Source organism: Schistocerca nitens, chromosome 2 (genome assembly GCF_023898315.1).
Source record: "Schistocerca nitens isolate TAMUIC-IGC-003100 chromosome 2, iqSchNite1.1, whole genome shotgun sequence".
Classification (NCBI taxonomy): domain Eukaryota; kingdom Metazoa; phylum Arthropoda; class Insecta; order Orthoptera; family Acrididae; genus Schistocerca; species Schistocerca nitens.
The window spans coordinates 526,659,821-526,676,355 of NC_064615.1; the positions used below are offsets into that span (position 1 = coordinate 526,659,821).

Genomic DNA, 16,535 nt, shown 5'->3' on the forward strand with positions numbered 1-16,535 from the left:
AGATCATTGACATATAATGAAAATAGTATAGGGCCTAATACCGAACCCTGGGGACCTCTAATACTACCTGCCTCCACTGTGACTTCATGGTGCTGGACATGGTGCTTTGTTGGGTAGACGTCAGGTATGAACAAAACCGTTGTACTGCATTTGGCGAGAAATTTCGTCTGGCAAGTAAATCGTCGAAACCTATAGTGTCAAAGGCTTTGCTGAAGTCAAAGAAGAGGTCTAAGAAGCACATGATTGTCGCCTCTTGTGCATCCATGGCAAACTTCACGTCATCTGTTACCTTAATTCAAGCAGAAACTGTGTTGCTGTGCTTACAGAAGCCTGATTGCTGTTTGTCTATTTAGTTTTTTATGGCTAGGCAATTTGACAGCTGACCTTTGACTATATGTTCTGAGGCCTCAGATAGTGCAGAAATAATTCAAAAAGCTCGGTAATCAGAAGGTGCGGTGGCAACGTCCCCTTTAGGTAGTGGAATAACTAGTCCCGTTTCCAAGCCTCAGAGAAATCACTTATGGATGGGAGTGATTGAAGATACCTTTTATAGGGAGCAGTAGTGAGTCAATAATAAGTTTCATCATTTGGACTGTGATGCCATCGTGTCCTGTAGATGACGATCTCATACGCATGATGGATTTTTTGACGGTATTACAAATAACATGTTTTAGATAAAATTTTTCATGGCTGCTAACGTTTACTCAAATGAGTTAATCACTTAAACTCTACTTCATTTGTAGCTCAGTTGTAGTTGTGGGTACTGTGAAGTACCGGTTCAGTTCTTCAGCTGGGACAATTGGAACAACTACAGTTTTTACTTTACCTATACCAAAACCACGCAGGTCTTTTCGCAGCACAGCTGGTGTATTTCTGTTGTATGTATGGGAATGCCTGAGTTTTGCAATACAGCTTGAGGGACTCTGTTCAATTTTCGCTTGTAAGCAATATGATTCTCAGGCTTGGGCGCAGTTTGTAAGCACGATATGCCGCATCTCTGGGATTTATGAGCGGTTTTAGAATTTCGACTAGTCAGGGTAGAGGTTCCCTTCTCACTTTTTCGGTCTTTAGGGTAACATATCAGTCTTATGGTTGTGGAACTTTGTTGGCAAATCTATGAAGCTTTTCGTTTATGCTCGAGAAGGGATTAAAAGACTACACTCAAATTATTTGTTGCACTTCAGTTTCATTTCAGATAAATTAATGTGTTGGAAGTCTCGGTATGTAAAGACAGTTGTAGTTTCTTTCTGTGAAATTCTAGCGAGTACTTGATACAGTATGCCACGTGGAGACATTAGCGAGGTATAAATTACTCTGTTTGGGGATTTCGTTGAAAATATGTCTCTGAGAATGTCACACCTGTTCGTATGACGAGTGAGAGCAAGCTGAAGTACCGACACGTTTTAAAAAGAAAGTATCGGCGTCAATTTCTCACTGGGAAGATTGTTATATAGAAAATTTAGGGTAGTCATCAGCTATAATTGCATGGACATATATCGGTTCGAGATTGGAATGAGTAGTTTTTAAACAGGATAGCCCACCTACTTTAATAGGTTTGTGGAGGACACACATAAAATACTTTCTGTTAATGGATTTGAACTCTATGAACATACGTATATTCCACTTGTTTGTCTTCAATACTGTTGGACGTCCGTAGCACGGTAAGTAGTAAATCAGAGTGTATGTATGCCCCTACCCCACGCCCTTCGTCTGTCCATGTTCCCTGTCTAAATTTCTCGAAAATGATGATCTGTCCCAGTGCAAAGCTACTATATAAAATTGTGGTAAAACTTGTTTCACAGGTTGTAGAAGAAGTCGGTGGATATGTATGTGAAACGTTCAGAGAAATTTGCCAGCGTTTAGAATATTGGAGTATAATAGCCATTTTATGTTGGCACTTAGAGAAGTTGCACTGACAGTAACTGCAGAACAAGTAAGATATCAGCTAGTAGCAATATTGGCAACGTGTACCCATCGGAAACAAATAGATTACTGGAGAAATTCAAAGAAAATATGAATGATGGTGTATTTCATCAGATACGACAAGTTCGTCCAGTATTAAATTATGGGTTCAGTGAAGAGACAGTCAATGAAGTGAAACTTCCTGGCAGATTAAAACTGTGTGCCCGACCGAGACTCGAACTCGGGACCTTTGCCTTTCGCGGGCAAGTGCTCTACCAACTGAGCTACCGAAGCACGACTCACGCCCGATACTCACAGCTTTACTTCTGCCAGTACCTCGTCTCCTACCTTCCAAACTTTACAGAAGCTCTCCTGCAGGTTCGCAGAGTTTGGAAGGTAGGAGACGAGGTACTGGCAGAAGTAAAGCTGTGAGTACCGGGCGTGAGTCGTGCTTCGGTAGCTCAGTTGGTAGAGCACTTGCCCGCGAAAGGCAAAGGTCCCGAGTTCGAGTCTCGGTCGGGCACACAGTTTTAATCTGCCAGGAAGTTTCATATCAGCGCACACTCCGCTGCAGAGTGAAAATCTCATTCTGGAGTCAATGAAGTGCTTAATCGTCTGGGAGACAAATGTGTTGCAATAAACCATCAGACTTTAATTGAACTCAGAATGCAACCACCATGAAAAGATGGAATCGATAAACTGTATACTGAAATATTGAAAGTGATAAATTGTAATTTTGGTAAATTATGTCAACTGGTCGTTCAAAACAAACCATTGTCAATAGAAAGTCAAAAGGAGGATTCATCACAGTTCATGTGGGCAGAGGTATTTTTGATGTAATCAGGAGTCACCAGGAGGTACCAGAAAAACATTTTTGATAAGTTTAATATTGACTGAAATACATGACAAAAAAGAGATTGCATCAGCACTGGTATCTACTGGAGGTGAAGCGACGTTAATACGAAGAAAGCGAACTATTCATTCTGCTAGTAAACTGACATTAAATGTTGCAGAAGAAGGTTTCCCAGTCTGTTATGAACTAAACGCATCTGGAAGAGGACATCTTTTAAAACAGCATAACGTAATCATTTGGGATGAATAAAAATAATGCACAAAAAGTAATTCAAAGCAGAACATAAAACATTACAAGATCTCCGAGGCAATTCAGAATTAATTGGAGGTGCATTAGTTGTATTTTCTGGAGGTTTTCTGCCAACGCTTTCATTCACTACAAAATCAGCGGCGTCACATCAAATCATTATGTTCTGAAGCAATTATTTCTTTTTCCTCTAGTAAAGAAAGTACAGTTAAGAACTAAAATTCAGATCATAGAGAAACTAGAAATTTTACCGAAAACCTCTTACAAGTATAACCGGCCAAATTTAACCTGCAAAAAAATTTATCGATCGTTGCCAGCAGTCCCGTTAAAATAATAGATTTTTATCCAAACATTGTTGAGAATCAAAGAAATTCAAATTGGTTATCTAAAAGAGCGGAATGAGCAGTACGAAATGAAGTATTTGACGATATACACTTATAAATTCAAAACAAGATACTCCACGAGGGAAGAATATATGAATCAGTCTATTCAGTGGCTGAGGAAAATGAAAGTATTGATTTTCCCTCCGAATTTTTGAATTTGTTGCGTCAGAAATGCCTTTACATGGTTTAGGATTAAAACCTGGATCACCGTTTATTTTTTTAAGAAATTTTGATTCAGCAACAGCATGTACTCGAACAAGTATGACCATAATACAGTGATTAAACAATGGTATTTATTTTTGGAGTTCTGCCGAATTTCAGCTTATATTCAAAAGTATACAAGTTCCAGTAAGATTACCATTTAGTATCATTATACATAAAGCTCAAGGGCAAACGTTAAGATGTGTTACTAATTTAAATGAATAATGCTTATTTCACGGCCAGTTATAAACTACTTTCTGTAGAGTGGAAAACCGAAACAATTAAAATAGCAACTTACTAAATAATGTATTTCATAAGCAAGTGCTATAACAGAGGAAGTTGATTACGACTGAAATAAAATTGAAGAGAATGCAAAGGTTTCTTATTCCTGGTTCTTCTGTTCTACGCTGTAGTGTCGGTGTGGTGTTATCCACTACGGTTGCGAGTATGGGTATGTTTGAAGTGATAGGTACAACGTTGTGGTGGTCACCAGAACATCTTCTGTCTCTTTTGCATCTATGCATATTTCGAGGGAAAAATTCGAGATGTTCCATAGTTCCCTGAAACGTTCTCGAATATTAATGAATGTTTTGGAATTTTCTCTAAGGTATTGTAGTGTCCTCAGTGTTTCGTAAATAAAAGAATAAGTGATTAACAGAGTATTTTGTGCCAAATTGTCGTATTGCTGAACATTTAAGTGGATTTTAGAGTACTTGAAAGCATTGAAGAGTATTTTTGAACGTAAAATAATAGCATTTTTATGATTTGTACGATTTCTCAGAACGATCTGGGATGTTTACTGAAGACACATGAAAACAAAGAACAAGTGAAATGGGTCTTTTGCAGCTTGTAGTAAATACATTTCTTTTCAAGCAGAAAAACCAGAATTTGAACATAATTTTAACAAGACCCAGGGCGTTTAGTCCTTTAATTTATCTTTTTTTCCGACTCTCCATAATTCTACTTGATAACATAGATAACCGCTTCACTCTACGTAACATTTCTCGCCGAGTTAAGTATGAATACTGAACTGTTTTGTAGGTGTACTCGTGCTCATTTTTGATCGTAAAGGCCGGCACATAGGATGTCCGGGTGTAGGATTCAGTTTAGAGTACAAATGGTCCAATAATGTAGCATGAAAACTCAGTACTGGTCTATTCCGAAATAGTCATCCACGATGATCAACTGAGGATCCACAAGAATAGTCAAAATCGATTTTACTTCTGATCAAACGGATTATTATTGTTCACGTCTGCCTTGGCCAGTTCATTGTTTCAGTTGGAATCTTCTCTCCGAGACTTAATGGAGGAGCCATGTTTCTTCTGTAATTACATAAGGACGCCAGATCCTGTTGATTGTTCTTCAGCACTTACGAACACGAATTTAGAACGCCTTTCTTCATATCTGTTGTGCAGCCAACAACTGCGACACGCATCACACACACTTTATTTCTTCACATTAGGGACAGAATATTCCTGTCAGTATAAGGCACCTACTATTTCAGCAACTGCATCATCAGTTTACCTTCTCCTACACTTAATGCAAGCTGAGAAAAGGAATTGCATCCTTCATACTATAGTAGTTACCTCATTTTTAGTTTTCTTCTCGCTCCTCATGATCATCTGTTTTATGGTGTTTATTTGATTTTTCTTACAGTTGTTTTTAGTAAGCAAACATCTTCTCATCCACATATATAAATTCAAGTTCCCTGTTCGCTTCTTTCCGTGTGTACTGGTTAATTTCAGGAACTCCTGTAGGTATTTTGATATAATTTAAACTAATAGGTAGACGGGTTTGTGAGGAAGGCTTAATATATAATTTACAAAGACATCAAGCAAAATGCCTGAACTATTTTGAATTTGTCAGTCGCTGCTGTGAAAACGAGGCCATTGCCATTTAGTGGAGTGGATCCACGGCTATGTGCAGCGCGAGGTAGCCACGACTAAACTGAGTGCGCGCGAACGCTCTGCTTCTTTAATATACCAAAAACAAAAGGAACGTGTAGGGTGCAGCGCGGTCTGTGTGGGCGCGACTTAACGTATTTACGCATTATGTGTTTGGGCGCAACCGAAAAGTAGCAGCGTTGCTCATTGGTTGGATTCGTGAATTTAAGAGGTTGTTGAAGGAGGAAACGGACTTCGGCACGATCTTCTTGACATCATAAAATTAAAGTATGGCACGGCGTTCAGAAACTCCTAGCGTATGGCTAGAGATAATTTCGAAAGACTTCTGTAGGTCGTTGGGGGACACATTTCGAAAAAAGGCAACTATTTAAGACTGTCTGTTTCTACTTCCCTCATATTTGCAAGTGAAGTTCGATCCAATAATTCACTGCACGTTTTTGAACAACAGACAGTGAATTATGTAACTTCGAAGTATCGGAAGCAACTATTTGGAACACTTTCACAGTGAAAACACACGTGAATCCAAAATCCATGATTTTTAAATTTTATTCAAACGTAAATAATTTTCCCTGAAACTACTTCAGCAATGGATGTGCCTTTGATTCGTTTACGCAAAGAAAGTTTCTTCAACTGCGCACCAGATGACTCAGACTTCAACCTTTCTGCTTCCCATCAGTCAAACATAGGTGCATGCACGATTCTTTCAGTTGCAGGGCGAATAAGTTTGCCACGAAGATTCCACAAAGAATTCTGGTAATGACTCTGAACAATGATCCAGTGGGTATTAGAACTTAGAGGAGGAGTGTTGTTACATGTAGACATCAGACATGTTTCTTTCTGCTTCATCTTCTTGTATTTGTGGTCTTCGGACATCAAGCATTCAATTAGCCTCTGCTACGTGATATGGTACGAATTCAAAGATATATCCAGTATCACATACACACACACACACACACACACACACACATATACATATATATATATATTTTCTCATAGAATATCTATATTTTTTGTACACATGTTAATTAAATCATGATGTTTTTCCTATCGTTGCCACGTGACGCCACTCCAAACATCAGTGACATATGGAACAGAAACATTCATGCCTCCTAGAAAGCTTCCAGGCTTGCGCTGCATAAATCGTGTCATATGAAACTGAAGATATATAATTAACTAACATTGTCCAGACAATTATATGAATAACTCTACGCAGCGGCCCGTAAACAAACCTACTGCTACACCAGAAAAGCCGTCCCAGCATAGATACCTAGTGCTACACGTGAGAAACCGGAACATTTCGTTACTACTGATTACAGTTATTTATGGTCACATTCACTGGTTGATTTTATCGTTTCGCAGTCCGTCATCGTTAATGACTATGTTTCAGAATGGAAACCGGTTCTTTTCATTTGCTACTTTTGCAAATTAATTCTTACATTTACTCAAAATAATCGTGGAATCGCTGTCCTTTTGATGTACCGATGGTATCATTTCTCTTTATATTATTATTACTCTTACCAATTTACATTTTTACTTACATTACTATAGCTCTTAAGAAATCATGTTCACATCAGGAAATGTTGATCCCTACTTATTTTCCTGTCTGTCCATGTATTTGCTTTATTTTTAGCTACCCTTTAGCAGTTACTGAGAGATACATTTCATACGTCACTACAATGACAGGCAGACAATGATGATCATAGTTCTAATTCTGATTAATATCGGTATTGGGAAATGACTGTGTATTTATTGATTACTGGTTCGGTTTTCACACGATAATGTTTCATTAATGTCCTGCTGAAGGTTGTCGCTTCTTCTACCTTATGTTCTGAATATTATTTTGTGCAATTTCCATTACATTCCCTGTGATGTTCTCTGCAGGTGCTTGTCACGGAGACGAACTGATGTACTTGTTCAGATCATCGAAGCGGCCCATAGATGTTGAAGCTGGATCCGTGGAAGCGAAGACAATTAACAGAATGACGCGACTCTGGACAAATTTTGCTAAAACTGGGTACGTTATCAATACATTTGGTACTTTAAGACGATACAAATTTTATAAAGTGTCAGTTTGAATGAAGCTTTTATGAAATTAAAATAGGTCTACAAAGGTATAATACAGCCTCTTGCAACATTTATATTTACGATCGAATTTTTCTATATCTAGTTTACATAATAATAGGCTCCTGAGTATTCGTTTTCGATATTTCTAAGAGTGCCAAAAATTTATTACTTTTCTTTTCATGGAACCTGCATTTTGAAGTGGAAATTTGAAATAAAATAAATACATAAAATTTATAAAACGCTAAAATTTTCAAGACAAGGAACTGTTTATTTTAGTTTCAGTAAATATCGGAATTATGTCTGAAAAGAATAGAGAGATATAGATGAACCAGTTCCTCCATAAATTTCAAATTAATATAATGTTTCGTAATAGGGCTGCGTTGTTGCAGAAAAGAAGATGTGCTTGAGTTTTTTTTATTATATCCATTAACCTTGGAACTGTACAATAGTACACTTGAGGAACTGGAAAAAGTAAGCCAACTAAGGTGTATTAGCAATGCGTAGCTGAGGAAGAAGTATCTAGAAACTTCTGCCGCGCGGCCCTTTTGTTATGGAAATCCGGTGGAAACGCGACCAGAGAGATCTAATTTGTGCTGTTGTTGAGGAATGTTCGATCTTCAGTTGATGGAAATGGTACAAAAAAAATAGTGTCATAGGAAAACCCACAGACAAAGAAAACAGTGAACGGAGTACCCATACAGCATAAAGGAAGAATGACAAATTTAGAGTACATAATTATATCTCACATGAAGTAAGATGTACAAATGTAAATGGTAGTCCATATACTATCGAAAATAAGCGTTCCCTGATAAATGGATTTATTACACAAATATATTCTAAATGTCGGCATATGTTCTACAGAATTCTGGTTTATATTAGCTGAAAGGTTCAAGCACTTCATTTGATCCAGAAACCAGGGAAGTTACTAGCCGCTTTATGTGACTGTAGAAGGGAAAGATTATATGTGCTGACAGCGACTAAAGCAAACAAATTAGGCTAGAGGAGATTTTTTTGTGCGGTGGTTGCGTATATACTAAAGTATTAGCAGGTATTACAAAAACACGGAAGATGGGCGCCATACAAGCCCACAGACTGATAACTTAGGAAGGAGATAATTAAAATCAAATGATGTGCTGAATTCTCCCTTCTATCACTGAGTTTAAGAATGTGTTTCAAGGTAACAGTTACAGACGAATAACACGCTGACTTTTGGAAGGAATGCGAGGGCAGTTGTAAATTGCTTTTGCTTGATGCTCATAGCTGATACTTTTTGATTTCTGATTCTCAGAATACTTCCGTATTGCACAAAGAGCAACGCGTGTTGATAACACATTTGTACTTAAGAAGTATTCGGTGTACAGTGACTGTGTGTGCATGGTATATCGTGCAGTGTATATTTAGGAATCCATAAGGCAATATTTACTGAGAAAGTTAGACGTGTAGATAATTTCAGGTGCTCAAGTCATGACTAGCTCGCAAAAACCATGAATTTCAGTGTACTTCATTGATACCAGATGAAGCAATTATCATTGTTTTTCAGCTTTCCTTTATCGTAGAAATCTCTGTCTTTTATAATATTTTAGTTATGGCATTACATGTTTTTATTTATGAATATTACTTTCCCTATAAATTTTTGCACTTAAATTTTGTGTTCTCTTTAAATTTTCCTTAAAAAGACGGAGCTCAGTTACACCATCACAATTTCAAGAAACATTTATACATCAGCACCGAAATGACGTGAACAATAAATGTTAAGGCACTGACCGAATTTAATGTGACGGCTATGATAACGAACTGCCAACGATCAACATTCGCTCATTTTCTTGTCCTGCTTCAGTACGTTAGACTACCTACCGCTGGCACAATTCAGGGGCAGGATCTTAACACTGGGTTTCTTTTGTTTCAGATTTTATACTCATACCATAGTTCTACTTACAGTGAATTAAAATCTGTAAAATAGTGTTCAGGTGGCTAATTGTGTTAACTTTATTCTTCTTATATCAGTAGCGCGTGAGTAAGAGGTATGTATGGTTACGATGATTGCAACTTTTAGACCGAAAAGTTTGTAGCACAATGATAGGCCACGGCGGCTCCTTTCGAATCGTTCCATCGTTGCTTGCGTATCGTTGGTTCGCTGCCCTGCCGTGTGGCTAGGTAGCTCTCCAGGATACCGGCAGGGGGGGGGGGGGGTAAGCTAAGTGAGGGAAAGTTGGTGCAGCGGCAGTGAGGCGATTGCATTGGCCGTGGGAAGATCGTGTACGGGGAAGCGTGGGTAGTTGGCCGTGCTCCACTCTGGTTATAGCTTTGCGGTCTGTGGGGGCTGGCAGCATTTTGCAGTCGTCACTATCCCGCTGCTTACATGTTGACCTACGGGCTCAATTGATTTTTGGAGCCTTCCTTTTGTCCACTGAAACTGTATTTGCGGGGAATGAAGCCGTCCTCCTGGAAGGGAAGCTATTATTGTTCCGACCTCTCGATCCAAGCCATTGTAATTTTTTCCTTCCCGCATTTGTATTGCCAGCGTGGCTGAGAGCTGGCCTGAGATTGTATTTTAAATGATTGCATTCACCTGCTTTGGCTCCAGCTATGTGTAATGAGATATTTTTTAAGTTTGCATGTGAGGGATTTGTTTTCAGTTCATGCATTTATTTGTATTGGAATTTGATGGAAAGCTTGGTGTGTTCTAGTATTGCTCACGTGGACTGCTAAGTTTAAACTTCAGTTACGTTACTGGTCGGTTGTTCCGTTAGGTATATCTGATCTGCTATTTACTCTTGGGCTCACTGCTGGAACTGTAAGCTTTCCTTGTTTCAAGTTATGGAATTTTACGTGTACCATGCTGCGCAGCAATGCAAGTTTTGGTGATGCAAATTTGTGATGTAGCTAATTTTTTCTTGCAAATTATATAAGATTTCTGTAAATTTCTTGTGCTGTCTAGTCATCAGATCAATTGCATTTTATCGTGTTTGTAAGCTTATCCACGTTATTGAGGATTCAAGGCCTGATATCTTTTTGGGAGATTGCTTCAGTCTGCTTCAGTCCAAAGGGTACTGGCCTAGTACAAGGTTTTTTCCTTACGAAATTTAATACTTAGACGGCAGTTCGAATTTGGTCTACCATTCTGTGCAGTTAACGTGTGTTTTGCCTCTTGTATCTCGTCTTATCTTTTGTATCCTACGTCCGCCTGCCATCCGACCACTTCCACTGTACTGTTCTGTTTAACCTATAGTCCGACGCTACACACCTCTTCTTCACTTAAGTGAATGTTCTGTAACAATGCCACTCATATCATCTGCGAGCATATCAAGAACTGTGAGACGTACAGTTTTGCGTCGTGTGTCTGCAGGAACCCAACACCGACCTCCACAGACGAAGAGCTGGTCGCCACGTGGCCAGCGTTTACCGAGGGCGCTCCCAACTACTTGCACATCGCCAACAGTGGCCTCACCGTCAAGCAGAGTCCGTTCAAGAGCAGAATGGATTTTTTGGAGAGTATCTACAAATAAATTTGCACTCTGTACTTGACCACCACTTACTGGCAACATTAATACGAAATTTCTACTGACAGCTATAACTGAAATCATCCCAAGCTCACTTTGTAATTGAGGAGTTGCATACAATAACAGCGGACGTAGATTTACGTTTTCTGAAGAAACAAAAGTGTCAACTCATTATCTGAAAAAGCTCATCAATAAATAGTAAAATAAGGTAAAATATTATTCTCATTACTTTCTGATGACGATATAAATAATTTCAAAAAAAGTCTTCAAGGTATTCTGCAATTGTAGGTATGCATCAAAACAGAATTACCTAGCATACGCTTTTGTTGCAATGAATGTATGCGAGGTCTGTTTTTACATCTGGTTTATTGTGAAAAGTCGGTTGGGTTGCGGTATATTGCAGCTTAAAGGTAACGATTATATTTACAAATAATTACTCTTCAAATTTTCAAGTTTCACCAATTTGATACTTATATTTATCCACATATTCATCATCAGGAATTTCAACCTAACTGGACGGAACTAATACTTTCTAATACCACTTCTCATTTTCAGATTTCAAATATATAATGATGTGCAGTACTTCATCTCTTTTTTGTTCTGTTACTCCTGGTTTTCCTACATCACTCAATCTGATATCTGTGTATTTGAGACACTGAAACCTTTCATTGAAGCAGATTTCTGAATACGAAACTTGTATCCCTTAGCAGGCAGGCATTCTTAAAAACATTGGACTGACCGCTAACGCCCAGTCTTTTATTAAGGACGCAGGCATAGATGTATGCAACGATTGTGGTAGTTTTCTGCTTTCTTTCATAATGTTCTCGTACCCCTTCACTATGTGTATATTCTCTACTTGTTTTAATAGCTTGCCATATTTATCAAAATTTCTGTCACACAGACTGTAAGAATGTCTTGTTACAAGGAAAATGTGTTCCACGTCTACTTTCAAAAGTTTTGAAAGTTTTGACAGCGAAGCACAGAACTTTAACATTACACTACTTTTGTTCTCCGCACCCCGCCCCCCTCCCGTGAATCTGAGAATAAAATTATTTTATTTGTATGTGACATTTCTCCAAATTCAGATATAATAAAATTAAGCATAAAAGAATTTTTGTTTGGATTTTGTTTGTGTTCAAACTTTAAAAAGCGAAAGAAAAAAGTGCTACCATCGTTATGACAATGTGCACGATGAGAGTGTAACGGAACAGCAACGTTTTGTAGAACTAAGCAGTTACATTTAGACATGGAATGGGAGGTTTTGAGTATAATCTAATTTGACACAAGTAGGTTACAATCATCCTTACTTGTTTGATACTGAATTTTTGATTAAATATCGTAATTTTCTAATTTTTTTCATAAAAAAATACTGAACTTTATATGCGCTGTCTCGTTCCACTGATGTATGTTTAACATTCAGTACAATAATCACACATAACTGTTTTTGGCTGTCTCAGCAAGTACCCACAGTGTTCCCTGAAGTATTTACTGTATGATATGTTCTATAACTCACGTTCGCCGGCTACCCTGTTATATCATACAACATTTAATGCAGGATTTTTAAAATATTTTCCTCCCATCTTTGACCTCCTGTAATAAGAATCTTTATGAGAAATCTACTTCTATCGATCTAAGAGTTGCCAAACATCACCAGTTACTTTGCTGCTGCGAGTATGTTATTTTCCCCTATGCTCTTCCGTAACAACACCAAAAACGGTTGAGTCTTACAGTTACCAAGAAAAAATTTAATCCAGTGTCAAAATTATCCCTTTATTTGTCATTACATTCCTGTGTTACACAACCCTACTTTCCGACATTTTCATTCTTGGGAACATGTTAAATCGAGTATGCCTCTCTCTCAGATGTACAGATTTAAATATGGAAATAATTATGATAATAATATAATAATAATAATAGAATTACTGAAAATATCCTCCCCCCACCCCCGACCCATGAACCATAGAACTTGCCGTTGGTGGGGAGGCTTGCGTTCCTCAGCAATACAGATAGCCGTACCGTAGGTGCAACCACAACTGAGGGGTAGCTGTTGAGAGGCCAGACAAACATGCTGTTCCTGAAGAGGGGCAGCAGCCTTTTCAGTAGTTGCAGGGGCAACATTCTGGATGAATGACTGATCTGGCCTTGTAACACTAACCAAAACGGCCTTGCTGCGCTGGTACTGCGAACGGTTGAAAGCAAGGGGAAACTATTGTCGTAATTTTTCCCGAGGGCATGCAGCTTTACTGTATGGTTAATGATGATGGCGTCCTCTTGGGTAACATATTCCGGAGGTAAAATAGTCCCCCATTCGGATCTCCGGGCGGGGACTACCGAAGAGGACGTCGTTATCAGGAGAAAGAAAACTGGCGTTCTACGGATTGGAGCGCGGAATGTCAGATCCCTTAATCTGGCAGGTAGGTTAGAAAATTTAAAAAGGGATATGGATAGGTTAAAGTTAGATATAGTGGGAATTAGTGAAGTTCGGTGGCAGGAGGAACAAGACTTTTGGTCAGGTGAATACAGGGTTATAAATACAAAATCAAATAGCGGTAAGGCAGGAGTAGGTTTAATGATGAATAAAAAAATAGGACTGCGGGTAAGCTACTATAAACAGCATAGTGAACGCATTATTGTGGCCAAGATAGGCACTAAGCCCACGCCTACTACAGTAGTACAAGTTTATATGCCAACTAGCTCTGCAGATGACGAAGAAATTGATGAAATGTATGACGAGATAAAAGAAATTATTCAGATAGTGAAAGGAGACGAAAATTTAATAGTCATGGGTGACTGGAATTCGATAGTAGGAAAAGTAAGAGAAGGAAACGTAGTAGGTTAATATGGATTGGGGGTAAGAAATGAAAGAGGAAACCGCCTGGTAGAATTTTGCACAGAGCACAACTTAATAATAGCTAACACTTGGTTCAAGAATCATAAAAGAAGGTTGTATACATGGAAGAAGCCTGGAGATACTGAGAGTTTTCAGATAGATTATATAATGGTAAGGCAGAGATTTAGGAAACAGGTTTCAAATTGTAAGACATTTCCAGGGGCAGATATGGATTCTGACCACAATCTCTTGGTTATGAACTGCAGATTGAAACTGAAGAAACTGCAAAAAGGTGGGAATTTAAGGAGATGGGACCTGGATAAACTGAAAGAACGAAAGGTTGTAGAGAGTTTCAGGGAGAGCATAAGGGAACAATTGACAGGAATGGGGGAAAGAAATACAGTAGAAGAAGAATGGGTAGCTCTGAGGGATGAAGTAGTGAAAGCAGCAGATGATCAAGTAGGTAAAAAGACGAGGGCTGCTAGAAATCCTTGGGTAACAGAAGAAATATTGAATGTAATTGATGAAAGGAGAAAATATAAAAATGCAGTAAATGAAGCAGGCAAAAAGGAACACAAACGTCTCAAAAATGAGATCGACAGGAAGTGCAAAATGGCTAAGCAGGGATGGCTAGAGGACAAATGTAAGGATGTAGAGGCTTGTCTCACTAGGGGTAAGATAGATACTGCCTACAGGAAAATTAAAGAGACCTTTGGAGAGAAGAGAACCACTTGTATGAATATCAAGAGCTCAGGTGGCAACCCAGTTCTAAGCAAAGAAGGGAAGGCAGAAAGGTGGAAGGAGTATATAGAGGGTTTATACAAGGGCGATGTACTTGAGGACAATATTATGGAAATGGAAGAGGATGTAGATGAAGATGAAATGGGAGATACGATACTGCGTGAAGAGTTTGACAGAGCACTGAAAGACCTAATTCGAAACAAAACCCCGGGAGTAGACAACATTCCATTAGAACTACTGACAGCTTTGGGAGAGACAGTCGCGATAAAACTCTACCATTTCGTGAGCGAAATGTATGAGACAGGCAAAATACCACCAAACTTCAATAATAATATAATAATTCCAATCCCAAAGAAAACAGGTGTTAACAGATTTGAAAATTACGGAACTATCAGTTTAATAAGTCGCGGCTGCAAAATACTAACGCGAATTTTTTACAGACGAATGGAAAAACTGATAGAGGTCGACCTCGTGGAAGATCAATTTGGATTCCGTAGAAATATTGGAACACGTGAGGCAATACTGACCCTACGACTTATCTTAGAAGCTACATTAAGAAAAGGGAAACTTACGTTTCTAGCATTTGTAGATTTAGAGAAAGCTTTTGACAATGTTGAATAAAAATCTCTCGGTGTACAGGCCTCGTCAATTCAGGATAAAATTCCAAGTTTTCAACCACTACCTACATGGTCGTCGTCAGGGCTAAAACTGACTGTCGTGAACTAGCGAGGTTCCCACTTTTATATGCCAAGGACGGCTTCTGATTGGCTGCAATACGTCATAGCAACAGCGATATGGCGCGTAGTGAAGTAGTGCCCTCTACTGGTGCTCGATGCAGCGGTCGGCAACGGTTCTTACAGACTGGCCCACCTAATTCTTGCCGCATTCGCAAGGAATAGTATAAATTCCCGGCACTCTTAAGCCGAGACTATCTTTGACTGATCTCAACATTTCCTTAATTTTCCTAGGTGGTAGAAAGTAAGTTCCGATCGGTCGCGAAATGGAAACCACTGGTAAAATCCGATAAAGCTTTGCACAGATGTGTTGGGCAGTGTCTCTAGTATGCCCGTCAATCGTGTCGCGACGCTCTTTTCAGTTTCGAGCGAACAGTGAGCACGTAAAGATGCGTATGGAATAGCGTCTCCCGCCAAGTATGTGGGCCTGATTAGAGATTTCGCCTGTGTCATGCAGCCCACATAACACAACTGTCGAGCAGTTCCTTCTTCATGCCAATTCTCGGCCGCTCACTGCAGAGCAATGAAGAAGCTCCTGCGGCGTTCCGATGAGAAGTGTTTGATCACCCACAATACAGTCCGTAATTGTCTCCCACCCCCCGAGTCTCATCTCTGGTCACAAGAACCGCTTGCTATGAAAACAAAAATTTTCCACAGACAACGAGCTGCAGACCAGTGCAGATAACTGTCCGAAAGCACAGATGGCTGCTTTCTATGACGAGGATATTGGAAAGTAGATAGAACACTACGACAAAACACGAAGTAGGAGCGGCGACTATGTAGAGTAGTAGGTGGAATGTGTACCTAACCGTTGTAAATAAAACGTTTCTGGTTTTCACTGTGGTTTCCATTTCGCGAGCGATCGGAAATTACTTCGTGAATAATCCTCGTACAACGAATAACTGCATTTTACGTAAGTTTGTAGCTCCATAGATATAGTCCGTGAGACTTTTTAAGTGCTTCTCACCATCGACATTTCATGAATATTGAGTGAGTGGTACACTTTCACGCATAAATTCCTTAATAGTGAGCCGCGTGCATTGTTAGTTGTTAAAAAAGAACAAATGAGCGCCCTACGTTACCGCGTATACGATACATAAAGTGAATTACTCTTACAGTTGTTGTTTTGAATGGCTTAATTGCTTCTGTGTTGTAAGATAAAATCTAAGATAATGTG

At 39.0% G+C, this 16,535-nt stretch overlaps 1 protein-coding gene across 1 annotated transcript in view; it reads left to right on the forward strand.

Annotated features, from left to right (window-relative positions):
* LOC126236515 (esterase FE4-like) overlaps nt 1-12,116 on the forward strand; it is a 67,078-nt gene extending 54,962 nt beyond the window's left edge. The window contains exons 8-9 of the mRNA XM_049945881.1: nt 7,371-7,503; nt 10,900-12,116. Coding sequence (XP_049801838.1) covers nt 7,371-7,503; nt 10,900-11,059 — 293 coding nt within the window. The 3' untranslated portion in view covers nt 11,060-12,116. The remainder of the gene's footprint in view (nt 1-7,370; nt 7,504-10,899) is intronic.
* The last annotated feature ends 4,419 nt before the right edge of the window (nt 12,117-16,535 follow it).